The sequence below is a fragment of the Pithys albifrons genome, chromosome 1 (assembly GCF_047495875.1).
Source record: "Pithys albifrons albifrons isolate INPA30051 chromosome 1, PitAlb_v1, whole genome shotgun sequence".
Taxonomy (NCBI): Eukaryota; Metazoa; Chordata; class Aves; order Passeriformes; family Thamnophilidae; genus Pithys; species Pithys albifrons.
In genome coordinates, this window is record NC_092458.1 from 106,979,282 (window position 1) to 107,003,693 (window position 24,412).

Below are 24,412 nucleotides of genomic sequence, written 5' to 3' on the forward strand. Positions count from 1 at the left end.
CTGAATATAGACCTTATTAATATGTGTAGTACTTTGCTGAAAGCATGGTGAGGTGTAAGAAGCTGCAAATTTGTCCAGTCCAAGGTCCACTGATGTATATGTACTATTCAAGCCACATGTCATGAGATCAGATTGCCTCCAAGGATGGTTTAGGTCAGCCATGAATTTCTGGGCTTTCAGACACCGTCTCTGCTGGGGTGTTGCTACTGAGGTAATTTTAAATCCTGAATTAAACTGCCACTGCAGCAGCATAAGCATGAGAACTAAACCTTCACTGAGGGGACTCTTCTTTTTACACTGGGTAAAACGTACAGCTGAGTGACCCTCAAAACAAACATTTGTGACAAAATTCAGTCAGTTGTGGCTGAGAAAGAGGAAGAGAACTACTGTGCATGTAGTGCCTCAAGAACACTCTTCACTCTTACTCCTTTGGAGTGGCACTGAGTTATGAACACTTGCTAGCTATAGTATATGACGTATATGTCGAAAATATGTATATGGAAATAAATACTAACAGCAAGATGTACAGTCTACACACCACACTCCACTGGGCGTTTCTCTGCTTAGGCTCATTAGGTACAAGAATTACCATACAGATATATTGGTCTGCCTAAGAAGCAAGCTAAAAGAGCTGTCTCAGAAGGAGGTGCTATGAAATATTTACATATATTAATTCTCTGAAGGCACTTATGGCATACATAGGTCTTAGAAAAGTTTTGTCGTAACACCCATTTTGTACAAGTTGGCCATCACTCTGCAACTTGAAAATCACTATCCTTTCCATCAGATTCTGTTCTTGCTCTTACTGTCAATGCAAAAGTCCAGTCTGAGGCATCCACAGTATTTAGCCTTTTATAAGACAGATCTCATCAAGAATTCAGTTCACCAAATCTTGACAAGAAGTTTTCTTTTCAAGTAGCAGAAGGACTATGTATATATATTTAAAGATAACATGGGAGGCTGTTGCCTTAGTAACAGGATCTTTCAGACATTGTATTTAGTATTTAGTATTTACTCAGCACTGGAAATGTACACTGTATTGAAAAGAAATGTAGTATTTTTATTAGTCTACCCCTGTGTATGCCCATCAGCAGCAAATTCACGCTGTGTAGTTTGACTTTCCATTTCTGAGTTATGTGAAACCTCTGAGAAGAGAGCATGCAGAAATGAAACCAGGGCACCTGGTGCAATGTATTTTTGTTACAAGTGTTTTGAGAGATAAAAAAAAACCTGTTGTGAGAGTTTAAAGCATGTACTAAAGATATTCCTTGTCTCTCAATAATATCCAGTAGCAGAAGACTATAAAAGCATTTCTATTCCAGGATTTCATATTCTACTGAAAAAAATCTACAGAATAAAGTTATGAGAGAGGATATTTGTACTGTGCCAGTTTACACAACTGCATTAATGTGCAGTACAAATTAACAAGCACTGTTCAATATTGTTTTATTTCACATTTGGGGGTGGGGGTTAGGGAATGTATGTTTAAAGTGCTATTTCAAAGCCTGCTTCAGCCTGGGAGAAGTAAGGCAACAGTTAGAGCTGTGTCAATTAAAATGCAGGAGAAACTAAGAGAAATAGACCTATTTAATTTTGGGACAAGCCAGGATACCAAAAGGTCCATATCTCTTCTGCAAACATACCATGGGATTTTTCATCCTCCCAGCAAGACACCAGGGCTGCCTTTAGATACTAAGCACAAACGCACCACCTCCAGCTGCCCAGTGCATCCTGTGGGCGAGCAGGGCTGCCTGGGGACAGAGTGCCACCTACCGCGACACCGAGTCCTTCCTCCGGGGCTGTGCAGAGCCTGGCACCACCTTGCTGTAAAACAACCCCCTTGGCTTTGATGAATTTTGTTTCAAGACCCAAGGACTGAAGCAGGCTCTTCCATTCGGCTGGCCAGAGCTGATGGGATCACAGCATGTACCAGTGGTGCAAGAATACGTGGCCCAGGGTCTTGCAGTCCCAAATGTGCAGGGCTGATGCTGGAGAAGGTTTAAGTGCATGAACTAACCCAGAGGTCTGTTCCTTAGACTGTGTATTACCTCTGGCTCTTAAGGTAACCCGGATATTGCACCAACAAGAAATCCACTCCTGGGCTGCTCTCTCTCGTTATAATTTAAGACAGTGTAAAACACTTCTGTATTATGGCAGTTTAATATCTGATATTGCCTCTGGCACAGTGTTATATCATACCCTTACAGGATGATGAACTCCAGTCTAATGCAGCTTTTTCTTCTCTAACAACTGAGATCCTCTATCTGTTTTGCCATTCAGATGGAACAGAGCCTGCTGAGATAGACAAGCAGAATGTTATAGTCACATAGAATAACTTAAAAGTGATTACAGACAGAACATTTATTCTATAATAAAAAAATAAAAGCTGGAAAATAGACATTCAAAATGCACAACAGTGGTGAGAGCAGGTTGAAACAAACAGTTCAGCTGCTTAAAGCACTATCCAACAAATGCATGCTTTTTCTTTCATCATGAATAGTTTTCTTCCCAATCCTGACTTTCTCAATTTTGTTTAGCAGTAAATATTCTTGCATAGATGTGTTTGCAATGGATTTTTTGGTTAACTGCTGAAAAGCAGCCCCGAAGACTATGTTCCCAGACACCATTACTGGACTGTGCATCCCCCCCAGAGGGACGCATGATTCACCGTGTTCCATGTGTAGGACTCTGCTGATGCTCCACAACCTGAAAAAGCCAGTGATGCCACACAGCATGAGTGCAAGGGAAGCTTCAAAGCACCCAGATGGATGGAGATCAGCAGCAGGAGGAGCAGACATGTGTATCTGTTTCCCAACAGTAATCACTTCCTCCAAGTCAATCCAAATGTTTGTGTGTAACAAGAAAAATGCTTTCCCCCCTCCCTGCTATTTCCATTGCCGTTCTTCAGTATAGGACAGAGAAAGCTTCTCATTTATGTCAAAAGTGAAGGGAAAAGAACATAGATAATACACATTGCTTAAAAATGGCATAGAGATGGCAAGCTGATTTTCCTGTCAGGCCCTCTATGAATGATCTCATTATTGCAGACTGCAAACTAAACTGCATTTTTCTTAGGATTGCCTTTTACAGGAAGAGCTCTGCTACTGTTTATCACACCCTTGAGCTAAAATCTATCAATCTGCACTAAAAAACCATAAAGATGAGTTCTGAGAACTGGGGAAGGTTAGTAAAGCTTTTTGTCTAATAAACATTAGGAAAAAAAAGGCTTTACTTGTCCTGGTCAGATTTTAGGGCCATGCAATTCAAAACTAAAATATATAAAAGTCACATAGAAAGAGGGTTACCCAGAGAATTCTTACCTCCATACAGGAATCAGAAAGAAGAAACATAATATTAGTAAATAACTAGCCCTCAATAACTGCAGATAACCATCAACTCAGTGTTATTCTATAGGAAATCTAGTGCACAAAATCAAATTATCAGAGAGGTTTAACTACTTGGGTCCTTGGAACTCTCCGGACATCCTATATTTTCCACATATTGAGCCAGAATGTGTAATCCAGCTTCAAAAATGTCATGTTAGTAACTGTGTCCATACATAGGATGATACACAACTATTATTTTGCTTTAAATGAATGTAATAGCAACACAGATTCAGACACAGATCCTTAAATATGGATTATTCATTAACACCAAAATTGCAAAAGCTTTCTTTGAAATTTTTGTTTTATTTTGCTGATGTGCACACTGCAGGTTTTTTAGATGCGTGGGAGTTGCCTAACTATATTCTTTAAGAGTGGCACATCAATATGTAATATATATCTATCCCACAGTTCTTCTGTCATACCCAGCTGCTTCTGAAGCGAAAGCATGGAAGATGGTTACTGCAGTAAATGTCAGACAGAGGACAAGTAGTATGTTTTATTGTGCCTCGGATCCTTCTCAGCAAAGTGAGGGTTAAGTATTGATGTTGCATATGAACCAGATCTACATCTCCTTGTGAGAGAGGGGACAGCTACAGTGACAGTAAACAGGTATGAACTGAAAAAAAGGAGTAAGTTTGCTGTTCCAGCAGCTGAAGCTGTCAAGGTCCTTAGGAAAGGGGAAATCTGAGAGAATCGACATCTGTCAGCTCTGCTCACTTTGGGCCTGACTGACAGCAAGAAAAGAGCCATTATACTGAGATGGGAAACATTTGGGGCTTCTCCAGAACATATGAAGAGATGCATTCTCTGCCCCAAGAATTCAGCAGAAATTAATATCCTTCTACTACATCTTTCTGAGATTGTGAGATCCCTCCTTCACACTGCTGTTTAATTGCAATTATGGGCACTGTGGGAGCACCTCAGCATGTTGACAGCCCCAGCGCCCTTTGTGCCATGTGCTGCATACAGGAAAAAACCCACAAACCAGTTCTGCCCAAAGAGACTGTTTGCACACAGCCAGAAATGTTTCGTAGAACACAGCGTAAACATACTGTTGCATTTTTATCAGTATTTTGTATTTGGTAAAAATATTCTGAAGCTTAAGGGCTCAGTGCCCACAAATATGCTGGCACGCAGATTTCACATATCTTGTAAAGTCTACGACTGTGCCGGGGTGTGCATAAGCAATAGCTGATTTTTCAAGCACTTGCATATCTGAGCAGCAGGACTGAGCCAAAAGCATGGCAATGAATTATTTGCTGCATGATACAGTCCAGCAGACCTACACACAGCGCAATCATTCAAGAAAGAGAGACAAAGCTGGCATGGGACTTTTATTTTATTGTGATTGTACAGAAAGACTAATTTCTGCTTCTGTGGATGGATCACTTTCCCTAGCAGTGCACACTTCTTCTGGAATGGCTCTAACTTTACAGTATCTGCTTGCAACAAACTTCTCTCCAGGCTAAACAGACACTTGCTACTCACACGACAGTGCACGGCTGAGTGATGCTGAGAAAAGAAGACATTCTGTGGCTAACATCTTTGCTTGTCTTGTAAGAGTAATCTGACTAATGTCGGAATGATTCCATCAATATTGTCAGAAATAGGTTTAAGAGCCCTCCAGGTACGTTGCAAGCCTTGGCACAGGCAACGACTAATGCGAAGTGGATGCCAATTGACCAGAGGTTCTGGGACGGTACAAAGCAACACTAAGGACCTTGACTTGGGCTGATGACATAGTTTTCTTCTTCTATGTTCTCAACATTTCTTTCCCTATTTCAGATGGACTAGAGTATGAAAGAAGCATAGTGGGATATGCTGTCAAGTGCTATTGGTTTCACAAATTGCACTCAGAAATGAAACCTGAGTTTGTATAATGCTGGATGAGCTTGCTCATATCTTAGTTGTATTTGAACTACATATCCATTGGATGTTTATACAATAATGGCAACTCTGGTTTCTGCAGGACAGATATGTACTCTAAAGATCATTGGGAAATGTCACTATCACTTTGCCCAAAGAGCAATTATAAATGAGGGCACTTCTATCCCATCAGATCTTTGCTGATCCTCCTTAATAGAGATTTCTTACCTTAAAATAATGGAGGAAGGCTGATGTTGTTGTGAGTGCTCTGGAACGGTGCTTGAGAAATCTTGCTTCAAACTGTACTGGCCCTCCAGGCTTGTTATCTAGTCTTGATTCACTGACCTTCTGTGTTCCTCTGCTTCAGACTGTGGAAAGAGGAATGTATGCTCTAAACTACTATTTCTCCTTTATACTTGGATTAGAAATAATTTGGGTCAGCGACTAGATTTTCTAGGAAAATAAGCATAGCATAGTTGCTCCTGGAGTACCCTAACACTACTTTGAAGTGGTAACTGAAACAGATCTTCTGTGCCATTCAAAAGACTCATTGTAAAGGTCCAAAAGTTCTTATCCACTGCACAAACCCACTGAAATACTGGAGGTGATACCTTCATGAAAAGTACAAATGTGAAATAGATACTCTGATAGTTCATCCTCAGTATTCCACAAAAAAAAAAAAAAGAAAAAGAAAAATTAAACCAAAAAACCCAAGACTTTTCTCTATCCACACATAATGCAAAACCTCTTCTTGTTTGCCTGGGGAGCTCACTGCTAAGGAAGCCACATTTGAGTTCTTCTGTTTATCCTTTTGTTGTCATTTATAATAGACAAAATTGACAAGCCTGACTGACATCTGTATGGATTTCATATGCACAGCAACAATGTGAATGAGAAAATGGCCTCTTGAGAGATTGCTGGGACTCTTGTTTATTATCATTATCACTGTCATGATTTGTGCAGATGATGAGACTCCCATCCATACCATCCTCCCTGTGCTATAACTTACACTCTGCAGCACCTTGTACAATGAAGTTCTGCAAACAGTCCTGCGAGCAATCAGTTTTCCTGTCACCCCCTGTGGGACCCTTCTCCCTGCCTCCACACAGGACACCCAAGCTGAGCAGAAGGTGGATGATGTATTCCAGACATCAGCACAAATCCAAGCCAAGCCACGATTCAGCCCCACTAACCCAGGTTGTCGTGACTGGGGAGAATTCAGCCAATCTCACAGCTGCCATTTGGCCTTGCAACATCTTCCCACCTCACTATTGTGAAGCAGGAAGAGTAACTCTCAATTGCCAGACTAGTAAGAGCCAAAATGCTTTGTCTCTTCAATAAAAAGTCTGTCGGGTTTTTTAAAAATTTTTATTATTATTCATACTACAGAAATCTGTATCAGCATTCAAACAGACTGAAATTCAAGTAGAGAAGTGGCAGAGACACCTGTGAAAATCTCATTTCTCTTCCAGACTGGACATCTATTGGGTTACATTATATTGGTATTGCTGCAACTGTATTCATGAAAGAGGAAATAATAATTTGTTAACCTCAAAATTATTTCATGAGGGTTCAGTCAAATGGATATGTTAAAGCAATTAAATAAACTGTAATGAAAAATGAGGCACCATTTTCATGACTTACGCCTTTACAAGACTTTGGATAACTATTGCAAAAGGTTAATATGCTTTATATGAATCTGCAGGTATCTGTCATACACTTAACACGCTCTGGGGAAGCATTGCTGCATAGCAGAGACATCTGCTGGGCGCTCCTCGCACTCCTCTCACGCCTCCTGGTTCAGCTCTCTGGGGCTGCGGATCCTGGGAGCAGCCTCGAGCTGCTCCTGCTGCCTCCGGCTCGGGAGTGGGTCTCTGGCTAATGAAGAATTCAGCACACATCTGCCTGGGAATGGCCAGTCAGCCACTCAACGGGAGCCAAAAATCTTTAGGCTATATGCTGGAATTTAAATGGAAACTTTTGCATCTAAATTGAAGGTTATACTCCTCTTCCAGCTGTCTGACATTGAACTGTCAGAGGAAGGCTGGGCACGGGTGAAATCCTTCCCTTCCCAACCAGGGGAAGATCAATGTTTTAATTAGGGAAAAGAACTATCAGTGGCCTCTGTAATTTTGACAATGCGATTGCACTAAGGCTAAGAACCTCTTATTACCTAAGCTAAAAACTGAAAATGAGGTTTCAGGTTTAGTCATCTCATAAATTCTTAGCACCAATCACCTCCTTTCTCAGACAGACCTTGACTCCACTCTCCACCTACAAAGTGGATCCAAATCCCTCTCTCCCTTCCTCCTTCACAGTGAGAAAGCACAGTTTGATCATACTGCGTTGCTGGGATCACACTGTGCTTTGACCATATCCCAGAACCCTGTGTTTCAGTTTTAGACACTGGCTTTAAGATGATTGAGGCAGTGCAGAAAGCACTTACTGAGTAAACCACAGAAAGAGGAAGTCCAGTTTTGTACAACAGCAGGAAAGAGATGTTTTGCAAACTCAATTCCCTTTTCTCCAAGTGTGAGGCTATAGCTGACGCAAAGCATCCTAGAAATGAAAACAAGCTGTACTTGATTCCACACACACTGAATGCTTGAACTATGTTTAGCACATCACAGGTCTATGGTTTGAGCAATACTCCCCAGTGTAGTAGGATTTTTCCTGCAGACACCAGTTCACATCTGATGGGAGACTGTTTTAAAACCAGCCTCTGCTCTTACATTGTAGGAACAACTCTCTCCCTGAAGCTACTTGCAGACAAAAACATGTTTACCTCCACCTATCAAAGCACCAGGGGAAACGAACAGCCCCTTGAAGGAAATTAATCCCTGAAAACCGTTTGAAATGTTATAAACAGTTTACCACCAGAGTGAACAGATGCACGAAGGAGGATAAACAAGCATTTGGCCAAGACCCTCGGAAGGAATCAGCTGCACACCCCCGTTGCTCCAGCCAGTGGCAGGCGAGGGCTGAGGGCCTGGTGGGTGGTGGCCAAGGGCCAGTTGATGTGGCACAGCTGGCACAGCCCAGGTATCCAGGCCAGCAGACAGCAGAGGCTGTGCAGGACCAGCAGCCCATGCCACTGCTGCACCTTGCTCGCCCTCACTCTGCTGCATCCAGGGAAGCTTCATCACAGGGATGGGCTTTTCCAGAGAAGTTGCTGAACTTGCATTGCCCACCCTCAGGCAAAGACACTCAATATGGCTGTGTGTGCCTTGCCTGCTGATACAGGGAAGTAGAGAGAGCACACTATTTCAGGAAAAAAAGACCAGCCTTCCGGTGTCTGTCCCTAACCACGTTTCTGTTTCCCCATGAGGCACTCTGTGGGGCAGGGGATACCCATACTTTCCCCTCACAGTCAAATAAGCCTCTCTGTCTATTGACCAATGAATACTCTATGTAAAATCAATACATTTTCTCCAGAAACACTGAATGGTCCTTTCTGCTCCTGAACAACCCACTCCTGGGTGTAGCATTCCCTCAAATAACAGAGGAAAATGGAAACAGGTCTTGCTCTCTTGAACGAGAGCTCTCTGAGGGCAGGTGAAAGAAGCTGATACAGAGGACACTGCAGCAATGCCCAGAAACACAAGGTCAAGCTCAGTAGGATTAGTTCTGCCAGTTGTGCAGATGCAAGAGAAGTCTGGCATCTCTCTGCAGAGTCTAGGAGTATCCAGGAGCAGGTCCTAACAGGTCATGGACAAGATTTTGGGAAAAAAAAATAGGCACTTGTGGACTTCATCTAAGCACAGGTACTGAAGACCAAATGGTGCCTCCAAGGGACTACAGAGTAAGTATGGTGGATTGAGCCTTCAAACTACACAAAACCTCAAGACAAATACAGGGAAGTCAGTGGCTTCTGAAGTAGATTCTGGCGTGAAACACTTTCGCTGCAGGGCAGAAAGCCTGCCGAGATGCTCTCCTTGATTTGACTCCCAGGCAGGTGGTCTGTGCTGCATAATCCTGCAGGGAGGAGTCAGGCCTCCAGGGAGTCAGTCAGGTGGGGAGGCCTTGACTGATACACTAAATTCATTAAGCAGCTTTGCTTTGGAGAAAATAGAATAGAAATGATATAGGAAAGGGCATTTGAGTTCTGTACTCCAGTTGGTATCAAGTGATCCCAAGGTCTTTCAGAGTTTTAACCTCAAGGCCAAAAACAAAGCCTGGCCTAAGCTTTAGAAAAGGAATAAATCTCTGAAATGAGGTTTGTATTCATAATTTTTAAAAAATATTTCTATGTATCCACACTGTGCAGCATGGTATTTCAGATAGCCCCTATGTATCAAAAAATGTTGCCAATAAACATCAAAATTATGAGCAAAATCCGTTTGACTGTATGCCCTGCTTATATTAAACATTTTTTTTTATTGCTCACCATTCACAGAGAATTGCATAAAACAAAAAGTGCCTGCTCATGAGTTATATGGGTAAAGAAATACTGTAAGCAATGATTAAAAGTTTCCCCCCATTTAAGAATGAGCACAATTACAATGGTCCCACTTCAAGAAACATGATTAAAGTATCCAACTCTTACATATAGAAAAGAAATTAGTTACTTAAGTAATTAGAAAACAGTCAGATTATGTCATTAAGGAGGCTGAATGGCTTAACCTTCTCTGCCCTTACCAAGGAGTTTCCACCTTCACGTGCTGAGAATGAAGCACATCACTATAACTATGTTAACCATAAGTGGAAGATGCATATATTTTATATTATTAAATTAAAGTACTGTCTGTTTTTTTGTATATAGAAGAAGCTTTTAAGAAGCAAGCTCCTGGGAATAAATTTTAGGTTATGTGTATTTCCATCACTTAGGAGAAACAGGTGCTATGGAGGTAACAGCAATAGAACTGTCTAACTTTTCTTCCACTATGCTATTTGCTAACAGCTATTCATTTATTAATATTTTCTAATAAAAAGCATCTAACTTAAACTGCCTTAAGGAAACAATTAATTTCTGCCTGAAACAGAAACCTGACCTGGAAGAGCCTGAAAATCCATTATTGCTTATGAGAGCAGAGCATAGGAGGGAGACAGCTGACAAGAAGCAAACCTACATTGTACTTGACATTGTATTTCTTGGAGTGATTACCACTTCTGCTCCTCCAGGATGCACAGGGGCGGGTTTGACCTGCAGTCTCTTTACTTACCTAAATGTCAGGTGGGCAAGAAGGTGATCTGCAGAGGGATCTGGATAGACTTGAGAGATGGGCTGATTCCAATGGGATGAAGTTCAATAAGGCCAAGTGCCGGGTCCTGCACTTTGGCCACAACAACCCCATGCAGTGCTACAGGCTGGGCACAGAGTGGCTGGAGAGCAGCCAGGCGGAAAGGGACCTTGGGGTACTAATTGACAGGAAGCTCAACATGAGCCAACAGTGTGCCCAGGTGGCCAACAAGGCCAATGGGATCCTGTCCTGGATCAAAAATAGCATGGCCAGCAGGACCAGGGAAGTGATCCTTCCTGTGTGCTCTGCATTGGTGAGGCCACACCTTGAGTACTGTGTTCAGTTCTGGGACCCTCATTTCAGAAAGGATATTGAGGTGCTGGAGCGAGTCCAGAGAAGAGCAACAAGGCTGGTGAAGGGACTGGAGCACAAGCCCTATGGGGAGAGGCTGAGGGAGCTGGGGTTGTTTAGCCCGGAGAAGAGGAGGCTCAGATGTGACCTCATCACTGTCTATAACTAACTGAAGGGAAGTTCCAGCCAGGTGGGGGTTGGTCTCTTCTCCTGGGCACTCAGCAAAGGACAAGGGGGCACGGGCTCAAGCTCTGCCAGGGGAAATTTAAGTTGGAGATCAGAAAAAAATTCTTTCCAGAGAGAGTAATCAGGCATTGGAATGGGCTGCCCAGAGAGGTGGTGAATTCACCATCCCCAGAGATTTTTAAATGCACATTGGCCGTGGCGCTAAGTGCCATGATCTAGTAAATGGACTGGAGTTGGACCAAGGGTTGGACTCGATGATCTTGGAGGTCTTTTCCAACCCAATCGATTCTATGATTCTATGAATCTCCCCTCACCATGGACACGAAGAGGTAAAAACTGCCATGGCTGTCTCACTGTTGACCCATTGCATGTGTTCTAATTAGCACAGGAAATGAGAGAATCATTTAACCAATAGGAGGTAGAATGCAACAGTTGAGTGGCTTTCCAGGTCCAGGGCTTAGCCCGTTACCTAGAGGGGTGTGCTCGCCCCACTGCCCCCAACTACGTGGTCCCCAGGGAGCCTGCAAGGACCACACAGAGACCACAGGAGAGGGACGAGAGAGTTTATTCCTACAGGGTCAGGTTTTATATGGACTTTGGAGGGATCCAAAATCTACCAAAGGGAAACAAAGGGGGCTTGGCTGTATGCCAGTAGAGATCATGGGTTTACACCCAAAAGAAAGGGGGTAGATAACATCCATTTTGCAACTTCTTTCTAGACCCCTGGATAACAGCTGTCTCAAGGGATCTTGGGAAGGAAAAGCAGTGACTTTGCAAAAAAGACAATAGAAACCATTTTGTACATTTAAACAACATTAAAACCCTCAGTTCTTAAGGCATTAGAATCAGTTTCTTCATTTTCTTCACAAGTCCACCTCTGACAGGACTTTTTCCATTCCAGATATTATAAGTTGATTCCTACAGATTCCATATTGCAAGTTGATTCCTACAGTAAAATACTACTTTATAAGAGAACTAGGTAACTTGTAGCAAATGAACTGTGATTTCTTTGTTTGCTAAAATGTAAAGTTTTGAGAATCAGTATGCTTGATATGTGGAAAACTTCCACCTTGACCCCTGTGCAGAGTACAGAATGTCTCCTTTCTAAACCTGACTCTTGTCTGCATTTAGAGAGTCCCTAAATTGGCAGCAGGACTAGATGAAACACAAGGGCTCTGCCACAGCTTAAGGTGTTGGATCAAAACCCCTTCTCAGGTCCCAGAACAGGCACTGGGAGTAAAGGTCAGGTCCTTGAGCAGGGTTTTCCTTGTCCACAGACACAGCATCTGGTGCTTCTCCACATTACCCCCAGTGTCTGTACCTGAACTGACAGGGCAGATCCCAACCTGCCTCAGCTCTGAAATAGAAATGCCAGTATGGGATGATGACTGGGGCTAAAAAGATAATGGTGTGGAAATCACAGAGGAAAATAAGTTTGCTACTCTCTGGATGGAGCACAGCCAGAAAACTCAATCTCCCGCACACAGCGCTGTCCAAGGGGGACTGAATGGAGGTGGAGCAGAGCAGAGACACCATGGCCAGGCTCTGTCCAAACCCTTGAAAAGAAGGGAACTTTCTAGCAGATAAACTGCACAGCAGCTGAAACCCAGGGTAAATACAGGAAGATGTTCTGCTGTTGAATCAGCAACTGCAGCGAAATCCCTCGTTTTCATTTAACCAACTGAGCTAATCCCTCTCCTTGGCCTGAGGAATGTCCCCATCCTGAGGGTATCCCAGGCACTGTACCGAGATATCCACCTCTGAAGTACAACACCCCTCAGAGTGGGATGCATGGCTAAAGGTACTTGAGCTCCACCTAAACGTAAAGAATTTGTATAAAAGTAAGCTAAGAATGGGGAGAAGTGAGGGAAGCCCCAACATATCTCATGGGACCAGTCAATGGCCTGAACTCTCTGCTCCCTCATAGGGACACTGGATGGGAAGGAACCATGTCCACTGAATGGCTACGTTGGGCAAATTTCTGTCTGGGATTAAGAGTTTGTCTGTGTATTGCTCTGAGTTAGTACATTGCTTTGGGGGGTGGTCCTTGGGGGATGGTCCTTGGGGGGTGGTCCTGTGGCATAATGAAGAGCACTCTGAACTCTGAATCCCAAGGTCCTGAGTTCAAGTCTCAGTGGGACCATCCCCTGGCAGTAAATGCCTCCCTCGCATCTGATCCCGTCAGATCTCGGATGCTCAGCAGGGTCAGCCCTGGTTACTACCGGATGCTGTGACAGTTCTGAGGACTTCACTCTCACTGTCCAAGCTCGCTTGGCCATGGCAAATGGACCTTAGGACTTAAACGGTGGGGCCAGTTCTGTGCATGCTGTGCCTCACCTAAAAAATCCACTGTGCAGGCTGGAAGGGCACACCCACGTGGAGAGAGTCCTTCTCAAATCTTCGTTCGAGAAGTCTGGCCATACATAGAGTCATCATCATGGCTAGGCTTCGCGAACGAAGATTTGAGAAGGGTACTACCCACGCTTGCTGCAAGCGTGCTGGTGGCTAAAAAGGCCAATATGGGATAGGCAGGTCTAGTCACAAAAGGCACAGTGGAATGTCTCCCTAGGTGACATTGGCAAAGAACGATTCTTTCTGCGTTGTCTTTTCTCCTCAAGACTGATTCTCCGTGCATTCTCAAAGGAAGCAGCAGCGTCGTGAATAGTGTGTCTCCATGAATCCCGATTGGAGGCCAGAGTGGACCATTGGTGGCAGTCAATATGGCCAAGGCTGAGGTGTTGTTTCAGGGAGTCCTTGTACCTCTTCTTCGGGGCTCCTCTCTTGCGGCAGTTGGTGGCGAGTTCACCATAGAGCACAATCTTCGGAAGGCGGTGATCCTCCATCCTGGAGACGTGCCCTGCCCAGCGCAGCTGCGTTCTCATCAGCATGGCCTCAATACTGCTGACCCCTGCCTGTTCAAGAACAGACACATTGGTCACGTAATCAGACCAGTGGATGTTTAGGATCGCTACAGGGCTTTGCAATGTGGGTGAACCCTTCAAGCCTGTGCAATGGATTTTTTAGGTGAGGCACAGCGTGCACAGAACTGGCCCCACCCTTTACTCCTAAGGTTCATCTGCCACGGCCTAGCGAGCTTGGATGGTGACAGCAAATACCTCAGGACGTAGGTTTGGTTAGAGTATCCTTCTCTTAGATGGATGGCCTTACAGGGCTAAACGAGCTCCATCTGCCCGGGTTTGGGGTTGGAGTTGTCCTTCTCCTAGGATGGTTGCCAGACAGGTAGCGAGCCCATCCTGCCCGTGGACACACTTTGTCTGACCCTTCAGCTGAGACCTGTCTGGCATGGGAGACCCTACCGGCGGCACAAACCACCTCCAGCATAGCTCTCAACCTCATGAGGGCACGCAAGCTTCTCCCCCGCGACAAGGGGGTGTCCCCGGAGAAGATACATAGAGTACATTGCTTTGAATACGTCTTTGCAGTCAGGCAGTCACCGGCAATCCTCACACCCTAACCTGCAACAATCATATTAATGAAGTTATTATGTGAACTGATAATGTGAGTGCTGTGAGGGTACTGGCAGCGGGGGTAGCTGTGCAGACCCGGAAGGGATCTCTGCTCGGTGTGTGCCCCTGGACAAGCCCTTGGAAGCGCCAGTGATGCGGGGAAGGGTCCCCGTGAGGGCCGGGACAGGCCGGGCAGGGTACAGCGGGCTCGGCTTTGCCGAGGCGCCGACAGAGCGATCAGACACAAAGGGTTTGAGCAAATTTCCCCTCTGCATTCAGTAATATAACCACAACTGCTTTAATTGCGCTCACTGAAGGGCTGATATGCCCGCCCAGCAGCGCCACAGCCGCGGTCTCTGCCGCCGCTCGCCGGCGGGAGGCCGCGGGGCCAACAAGACGCTGGGGGCGCGGAACTACCGCTCCCAGAAGGCTCCGCGATCGCCCCACTCAACGGACGCATGCGCCTTCCATGCCAATGGGTGGCACTCTACCCGCCCATTGGCTGGCACTCGCCGGAACCAGCGGCGCCGCGATGTGCGCTGGGAGTTGTAGTTTATTCGCCCGGTAAGTAGAACGGTGTGAGCGGGGCGGGCGGGGAGCATGTACTACCGTTCCCGGCGAGCCCCGCGCAGCACGGAAAAAGCCGTCAGCAGCTGGAGCCGCGGGCAGCCATGGCGGGGCAGATGGCGGTGCTGGGTGAGGAGTGGGCTCGGCTGGGCCGGGGCTCGGGGCTTTTTGCGGCTTTAATTGCGGTGTTCCGCCAGCGCTCTCGCGTTTCTCTGCCGGCGGTATCGCCCCGGGCTGCCTCTCCGGGCTGGCGCGGTCATTTCGTGCTCGTTGTGTTCCGTTGCGTCCAGCTCTGGGCTTCTCGGTACAGGAGGGACGTGGAGCGGGTTCAGCGGAGGTTGGCAAAATGATTAAGGGATTGGAGCATCTTTCTTACGAGGAAAGGCTGAGGGAACTGCCCCTGTTCAGCCTCGGGAAGAGGCGACGAGAGGGGACCACATCGATGTCTGTAGGGACGGGCCAGGCTCCGCTCGGAGTGCCCAGCAGTGGGACAGGAGGCACCGGCAGCGACTGATGCACCGAAGTTTTTTGCTGAACATGGGGAAGAACTTATTCCAGGTGACCAAGCACTGGAACAGATCACCACGTCCTCTGGGATGACCCTTCCTGAGCAGGGAGGTGGGAGCAGATGACCCATTGTGGTCCCTTCAAACCCGACCCGGTCTGGGATTCTGTGAAAGCCAAAATGCTCAGAAATGCCGTGGGCAATTCACAGCCCAAACCAAACCAGGGCTTTCTGACCGGCCTGTTTGAAGCAGAGCTGTGACAGCCCTTCCCTGCTGGAAAAAAAAGAGCCCAGCCATGCCTTGAAATTTAACCTGTTTACTTCTACTCCAAACTTTGTTGGTGACTTTTTCCCCCCCTCCCCTGAGACATTACTTTATGCCAGACTTTTGGGTTTCCTGCTGTGCCTGATGATTATAAGTAAAATCGAAGCAAAATCAATCAAACAGGAAACTACTCTGCACTTAAACGAGTCTAACCCTTGATTTCAAGGGATTAAAGAGATGCTCTTTGGGAGCTGTGGGTGAAACAATGAGTTAGCATAGTTTTGTGTCTCCTTATCTTCAGACTGAAGTGAAACTGGAGGAGCTGTTTGAATTGAGAGTTCTTTGTTTCACTGTGGTTTTGTGCAGCTCCATTAAGTCAGTGTCCTTTTGGGGTCATTGATAAGCACTCCTAGGGTTGTTTAGCCTGGAGAAGAGGAGGCTCAGAGGTCACCTCATCACTGTCTATAACTACCTGAAGGGAAGTTCTGGCCAGGTGGGGGCTGGTCTCTTCTCCCAGGCACTCAGCAAAAGGACAAGGGGACACGGGCTCAAGCTCTGCCAGGGGAAATTTAAGTTGGAGATCAGAAAAAAATTCTTTCCAGAGAGAGTAATCAGGCATTGGAATGGCCTGCCCAGAGAGGGAGTGGATTCCCCATCCCTGGAGGTTTTTAAGGTGAGATTGGACATGGCACTGACTGCCATGATCTGGTAAAGGGACTGGAGTTGGACCAGGGGTTAGACTTGATGATCTCAGAGGTCTTTTCCAACCCAGTTGATTCTGTGATTCTAATTAGCTGGTGTTACTGAAATAACTGGCAGAGAGGAAAATAATTACTACAGTGTGGTGATATTTTGGAGTTTGCTGTCTCTCTTGGGCTTTCTTTTTTAATCAGTTTAGTATTTAGTGCCTGAGATTTTTGACAGCCACTCTCTGTTGAATTAAGAGACCTGAATTTGCTGGCGACCTTTGAAGAAATTAAAAACTAATTAGGGAGCTAAATAGGCTCCAGTGTGTAAAATAAAACTGGAGGATGTCATTTGTGTCATTACATGTTTGCAGCAGTAAGTGCTCTAACCCTGTTTTTCCCAACTGTGTGTTTCAGGCTCTGCTGTCCTGGCTCTCCTGTTAGCCAGTTACCTGGCACAGCAGTACCTGCCCATGCCCACACCCAGAGTCCTTGGCATTGACCTCGGCACAACTTACTGCTCTGTCGGCGTCTTCCTGCCTGGAATAGGGGAGGTGAAGGTCATTGCAGATGAGAACGGGCACAGCAGCATCCCAAGTGTGGTCTCCTTCACAGACAGAGGTGTGTTTGTGGGATATGATGCCCTGGAACTGGCTGATGCCAATCCTCAGAACACCATATACGATGCCAAGAGATTCATTGGGAAAATCTTCACTTCAGAAGAACTGAAAAGTGAAAGCAGCAGGTATCCCTTCAAGGTAAGCAGCCACCATCCTCAGTTCCTGCAGGCAGTCAGCTGTAGGACACAGACCAGGCTGGGGATGGAGGAACTGAGAGGACTCTCGGCCTTGCCAAGAAGGAATTGGGGATGCTGGTGGGTGAGAGGCCGGTAATGACCCAGCCATGTACACAGGGAGCACAGAAACCACCTGTGTCCTGGGCTGCATCCAAAGCAGTGTGGGCAGCAGGGGAGGGAGGGGATTCTACCCCTCTGCTCTGCTCCGGTGAGACCCCACCTGCAGTGCTGCCTCCAGCTCTGGGGTAGCAGCACAGGAACGTCATGGACCTGCTGGAGCCAGTCCAAAGGAGATCACTGAGTTGATTAGAGGGATGAAGCACCTTTGCTATGAGGAATGCTGGGAGAATTGGAATTGTTGAGTCTGGGTCAGAGAAGGCTTAAGAGTGGCCTTCCAGTACCTGAAGGAAGCCTACAAGATGGAAAGGGACTTCTTCCAAGAGCATGCAATGACAGGACAAGGGGGAATGGCTCCAAACTAAAAGAGGGCAGGTTTACATTAGATATTAGGAAAAAATTCTTTGCTCTAAGGGTGATGAGGCCCTGGCACAGGTTGCCCAGAGTAGTTGTGGATGCCCCAGCCCTGGAAGTGTTCAAGGCTGGGTTGGATGGAGCTTTAAACAACCTGGTCCAGTGGAAGATGTCCTTGCCTATGGCAGTGAAGTTGAATTAGATGATCTTTAAGGTCCCTTCCAACCCGATTGACACTTGAAATTTGTGTGGGTCAGACCCTGAGTCATTTGGCTAAATCTGAAATAAAATGAATCCATAGAGGGGAAGGAAAGGGTTATGGAAATCATGTACCTCTGCATGAGAGTGATTTTTCTGAGGACCTTGCTTTTTCCTGAAGGGACATGTGTTTCTGAACCTTCCAACCCCTTCTCTGAAAGGATTAATTTCAACTTGAAATTCTAACTGTGCTTTGCTGAAACTGCATTTCTCTCCTGAAATCCTAAAAAAATTAAACACAAAGAAAAGTAAAAACAAACCCAAAAACCCTCTCCAAATGAGAAAGTTTAAAAGTCATATCTTCTCTGTCCCAGTGTATTATTTCCTTTACCACTTTTCTAAGACTTATTTGACCAGAAGCAGATCTTGAAACCTGCTTTTTTTTAAAAAAAAAAAAGGCACTGCATTAATTGAGTGTGGTGCAGAATTTGCTGAAAAGAGACAAATCTTCAGGTACTGTAAGTAGTCTTGAAAGACTTACTAATTCTTGAATATTGTTAAGAGAAGCTGTTCCAGTACCAAGCTGTTTGCTTCCTTTCAGAAAGAAGAGCTGGTGGGAAGCTTTATCAGTAGGGTAACCTAATGATTAAAAAGCCCCAGTTCTGTGTGGGGTTGAAGTTGGTTACACAGTTGCTAGGTCTTAACTTCTTTTAATGTGTCTTACACTGTGTGTGTGACTTGCTTGGATGTACTAAGTGGCATGTTTGCATAAGTGATCTTGGAAGTGGCAAAAGCACATTTATATTTTTGCAGATTAAAGACACTATATGCCAATAAAATCAGGTGAGAGCAAGGTGGGAAAAAGACTTCTCACTTTTGGCATGTGTTGCTTTATCCTTCTAGATTTTCAACAACAATGGATCAGCTGAATTTTCTGTGACAACTAATGAAACCTTTCACGTCACTCCAGAGCAGATTGGCTCTCAGCTGCTGCTGCAACTGAAGAGGATGGCAGAAGCCAACCTTGGCATGCCCATTTCCAAGGCAGTCATGTCTGTGCCAGCAGAGTTTGATGAAAGGCAACGGAATTCTACCATTAAGGCAGCTAACCTTGCAGGTGAGGTCTTTGTAATCCATTGTTTGTCTGGGAAACCTTCAGGTGTGTTTCACTGACAGCAAGGTCTTTGGGGAGGATACAGGAACAGTGAGTCAGTGATAGAGAAGCTTGGAATGGATTCATTGTGAGGAACAGCAGAGAACTCTTGAGTCCTGACAGGTGCAGGTGGGTAATGCATACATAGATGGCTGGAAGAAGTAAGTTTTACTTTGGGGAAAAGAGACTTTTTGGTAATCTCCAAACAGGGAGACTATATGGGAGAGCACCCTTGGACAATAATTTAAACAGAAATGAAGAGTGTGAATTAAGGCTCCTTAGCAAGGTTTGCCTGGAAGAAATGTGTTTGGGCAAACTGTGGTTCATGACTTGATGCTGATGCTGAAGCAATACCACTTTAGGATTAAATAAGGAAAGAGTTCATTGGGTATTACTGCTTAGAAAACTACTTCCTTTAGATCTGATATTTTACTTAAGATGAGTCTGGTTAAAAAAAAAAGCCCCAAAATAATGGCAAATGTCATTCTGATGTGAGAACTGCAGTTTTCTGAAGTGTAGCTGACTGTTGTTTCTGCTCTTTGTAGGGCTGAAGGTTTTACGAGTAATCAGTGAGCCCACAGCTGCAGCTATGGCTTATGGACTCCACAAAGTTGATGTGTTTCATGTTCTGGTGGTGGATTTGGGTGGAGGAACTTTGGATGTGTCTCTATTGAACAAGATGGGAGGGATGTTCTACACACGAGCCATGGCAGGTGAGAAAAATGCTTTCATTTTTAAGAAGTGTAAGAAAAGGTGCACGTGAAGTCCCCAGGGGCTTTTTAAAACCCATCAGCCATGTCATAAAGTGTTCTCCCAATGCATTTTCTGCTGCTTTTCATGCAGAATTAGGTTTGTGACTGGTTTCAGCGAGTAAGATCAGAGTCACAGGTTTTGGCTGACTCAAAGGGGTAAGTTGGGGTTTCTTTTTATCCATGGCTGTTAAATTTCATGCCCACTCCAGTAAAAAGTGGTGATGCATATTACAGTTACTTTGACTGGGCTTTTGCAGGGCTGGGGTTGTTACAAATTTTTCTGTTACCTTTGTCCAAACTGGGAATACTTGGCAAATCCTTGGCCAGGGCTGTAGAGTATCCTTGCCTTGTGTTTGGTGCCAGCTCAGTTGAACAGGCTTTGGGAATGCGCATGCTCAGAAGTTCGTGATTCCTGTTTGCCAGGATGATTCATCACGTGGCACAGAGAAAAGTGGCAGTAATATTTAGTCAGACTGTAGTGAATACATAACTGCCTTTCAGATGACTTGGGCGTAGGCAGGTCTGAGGTGCAGTGCCAACTGTCTGCCTTGCCTTGGTGAGTAAGTTTTGATGTGAGCTGCTGCTGCTTGGTCCAGTAAGAGTGAAACAGCAAGACAGATTGAGCAGCTTAGAATGGACTGGGTTGGAAAAGACCTCTGAGATCATCAAGTTCAACCCTTGGTCCAACTTCAGTACATTTACCAGATCATGGCACTCAGCGCCACGTCCAATCTCAGTTCAAAAATCTCTAGGGATGGTGAATCCACCACCTCTCTGGGCAGGCCATTCCACTGCCTGATTACTCTCTCTGGAAAGAATTTTTTTCTGATCTCCAACTTAAATTTCCCCTGGCAGAGCTTGAGCCCGTGTCCCCTTGTCCTATGGCTGAGTGCCTGGGAGAAGAGACCAACCCCAACCTGGCTAAAACTTCCCTTCAGGTAGTTCTAAACAGTGATGATGACAGCTTCATTCTGATTTATTGAGACAGCGGTGCACTAAATGAATTCCTGTTTTCAGTCAAACCAGTGGAAATTATTATCCATTATGCATTCTTGAGAGAACAACTGTTTTTTCTAAGCTTTGTGAGTTCATGCACTGTGCTTATGCTCCTGTGATTGTTCTGGCCTTGAGCACCATCTCTCAGTAACAGAAGATGCTGCTCTCTGAAGCTTTGAAGGTGATGTGTCTCATACCTTCTGTTCTGATCTTTCAGGTAACAACAAACTTGGAGGACAGGATTTCAATCAGAGGTTGATGCTGTATTTGTATGATCATATCCGTCAAACATACGGTTCTCTGCCAACACGGAAAGAAGAGATACATCGCCTCAGACAGGCTGTGGAAGCAGTTAAATTAAATCTGACTGTTCATGAGTCAGCTACACTGAGTGTGGTGCTGACTCTGCCAGAAAACAAGGTTACAAAAGCACCTCCAAAAAGTCAGGTAAAAACAAACAGTGTGCTGCAAGGCGAGGCTTCACAGAAAACAAAACACCTGAACAGTCTTGGAGATGCTTCAGAAGTAGAGAAGGACTTTGTTGAAGTTGTGTTTGAAACGGAAATCTCTCGGAAGCTGTTTGAGATGTTAAATGAGGACCTTTTTGAGAAGATTCTTGTGCCCATTGAACAAGTGTTGCAGGATGGCCACATACTCAAAGAAGAAGTGGATGAAATTGTGTTAGTTGGTGGCTCCACAAGGATTCCCCGAATACGTGAAGTTATTTGGGATTTCTTTGGAAAGGAACCCAACACCTCTGTAGATCCTGACCTGGCAGTTGTGACAGGTGTAGCCATCCAAGCGGGAATCGTTGCTGGGTCCTGGCCTCTTCAAGTCAGCGCTATAGAAATCCCTAACAAGAATTTACAGAAGACTAATTTTAACTGAGAAGAAACTCTTGGCAATTGCATTCCACCTCTCCAAAAGTGTGCTCTGAAGGTGCATACTCATCTGACTGGCAGTGGAGCCTAATCTTAGCTGTATTCCATTTTTAACTGTTCCAGTGAGGTGTTATTGGACACCTACCTGTGTTAAAGCTTGATGTCACTTTAAAGGTACAAACGAGTTCTGAAGTGGTGTATTTACTTGGAGACTGGATATTGGATGGAACTGCTAGTGATGACACACCCACATTTTCTTGCTAAATTTTATTAGCAAATCGTGGAGTGGTGTGTGTTTAAAATACAAAGGGAGTGTGACCAAAGGTTTGAGATAACGTGGTACTGTAGCTATTGCCAGGTCCAATATATTTACTTTAACTGTGAAGCAGTATTAACGCACAGAGCACTGGCAGTGCTCAGCTTACATTTATTTATTAGTTTGAGCCATTTGAGCATTTAAGCACCTTTCTAAAAGGCATGTTGCAGCTTGAATGAGACTTAGGCATTCACTTGATTCTTCTGCTGTTCATAACAGCATAATGGTATTGCTGAGGCTCCATGGAAAACTGTCTCACGTTTCACGAAACCTTACTGAAATCATAGCTCTTGCCAATGTAGTTACTTGGTGTGTCTCCAAGGGCTTAATTCCTGATCTGGCTGCGATGGTTAACATGCAGGTGCTGCTGTTCTACCACTGATGTTCTCCACAGAGAACAAGGGTGTATTGCCAAATAGTCATACCTCCCCTGCCTTATTTTAAAAATGTGCTAATTTTATGTGTCTTAAAAGCCACACCTTGTCTGTCTTCCCTGGAATTTGACCAACATGAATTTCACTGCTGTGTGTCTTCAAGTGTGTGACATCTGAAGGATCCCAAGCTATGCTGTTTTCAGGGAGAAAGAGTGGAACAGAAGGGATGTTCTGGATGACGTCTAATTCCTGTAATCCTAGTAAATGACAATTGACCCATCGCCTTCGTACTTTTTAGCTCATATCTCTGGTTTAAGTTTTGTCATATCCCCATTCTAAACCAAACAGAGGTTGTACCTGTCTATTGGGAAGGAAACAGTGTGTGTAACTCAGGATTTGAGGTGGCACTTCATAGGACTCTGTGTTAGGCAAATAGTTTGCTATCCAGCTATTTTGAAAATGCATGAGGAGAAAAAAATTACTGGTCTGAAAAATCCCCAAATTGTTGATGGTTCTCTCTCTTTGGAGGGATAAATTGATACTTAAAAGGCCAGTTGAATTCTTCTATCTATGTAGAACTTTACAATAAAAACATGTCATTCAGCTAAGACTGGCTTCAACATCCACCAGCCCAGTCTTCCTCAGGTAAGTTCCAGTATCAGGTGGTTCTAAGGATTTTCTTGTCTTCTCCAGAATAATTTTGTTTGTATTAACCTTGCCAAGATAAAGTATGGGGCTTAGATTTATTGTTTTAACCTATGACTGTATTAAAATAGGCTTATTACTCTCCTGGCAGTAGACCTGATTTATGTCACTGCCATAAATCAGTTGTGCTGATTCAGCTGTTTGCATAGCTATTGTCTAAACGTATCTTTGAAATAATCCAATTAAAAACCTCTTAAATTGAATCATAGCTGCACACAGCATTCCATCAGCATTGTTCAACTTGACAGAGGATTCCCAAAATACTGCTAACATCTGTTTAATTTCCCTGAGTTGAAAGCCAAAGTGCTTTTTTTTTTATTTGGAGATCATTTTTGTGCCTCTTTGAAAGTGACCCTACCTAAGTCTGTGTGGAAGTTCCAGTAGCTAAAACTCCTGTGGTGAAAGAAATGCCTTTCCAGTGAAACCATGGATGAATGCCAGTATGCAGTACAGTCCTCAGCTGCTGTTTGGAGCCTTTGCTTTGCAGATATAAATGTCTGTGTTCAACACATACTCCAGTGTCTTTAGAATCAATGTGACCTTTCCTTCTACCCTGCTGTGAATTCATCTCAAAACCTGCTGGAGTTACAGCAGGGCTTTAGTCTTCATGTCTTTAATGCACTGTGTAAAACAAGCAGACCTGTGTGAAAACAGAACCACATCACAGTCAAGTTAAATGATTAAAAGCTTTTTGCAGTTTTGGGATAAGTCCCAAGGAGTGTGGGAGTGACTTTAAACTGATAAACTCTCAAGGCAAATAAATTAAGTACTGCTTTTGTTTCACATACTCCTTCATTCTGGAGGAGTTAAATTTCCTTCAGCATTTATCTGGGAATTGGAAGGGAAGGGTGAGTTGTTTACTTGTAAAAAAATTCACAAAAGGGTATTTATTCAGATTTCTATACAGGTTGGGATTTTAGTAGAGAAGTTACTGTACATTGGATACCTGACAATGCATCCTTATTTATTAAAGAACTTTTCTGAATTCTGCAAATTATTTATTTTGTACCTTTTAATAATGTATTTTGGCACAAACCATGACATTTTAAAGATGAGTCCACTTACCAAAAACCTTTCTTTAAACAAATTGTTATTTGAAGGCTGAAATCTTTCTATAATCCTTGAAATCTATGGTTGCCTGTGGTGTCAGGTGTGTAACAAACTTCTGTAGCTACATCTTGTTTTGTGAGGTGAAATTCTGAAAGTACTGAGGCCTCAACAGTTCCTGAATTGTTTCCCAGTGCAGATGATGAAGTGCATTTTATAAATAACATTTTAGAATGTTTTTAATAAAAGAATTTCTATCCCTTG

General features: G+C 44.4%; 1 protein-coding gene across 2 annotated transcripts; it reads left to right on the forward strand.

The window, feature by feature from the left end:
* Positions 1–15,083: 15,083 nt before the first annotated feature.
* On the forward strand, positions 15,084–24,412 carry HSPA13 (heat shock protein family A (Hsp70) member 13). Of its 2 annotated transcripts, none has more exons than XM_071563282.1 (5): positions 15,084–15,132; positions 16,877–17,217; positions 18,828–19,041; positions 19,623–19,790; positions 21,043–24,412. In XM_071563282.1, the coding sequence occupies exons 1-5, from the start codon at positions 15,108–15,110 to the stop codon at positions 21,711–21,713; spliced, it is 1,419 nt and encodes a 472-aa protein (XP_071419383.1). In that variant the 5' UTR covers positions 15,084–15,107; the 3' UTR covers positions 21,714–24,412. The 2 variants fall into 2 exon arrangements, with proteins under 2 accessions (XP_071419383.1, XP_071419392.1); XM_071563291.1 differs by lacking the exon at positions 15,084–15,132 and adding an exon at positions 16,427–16,446.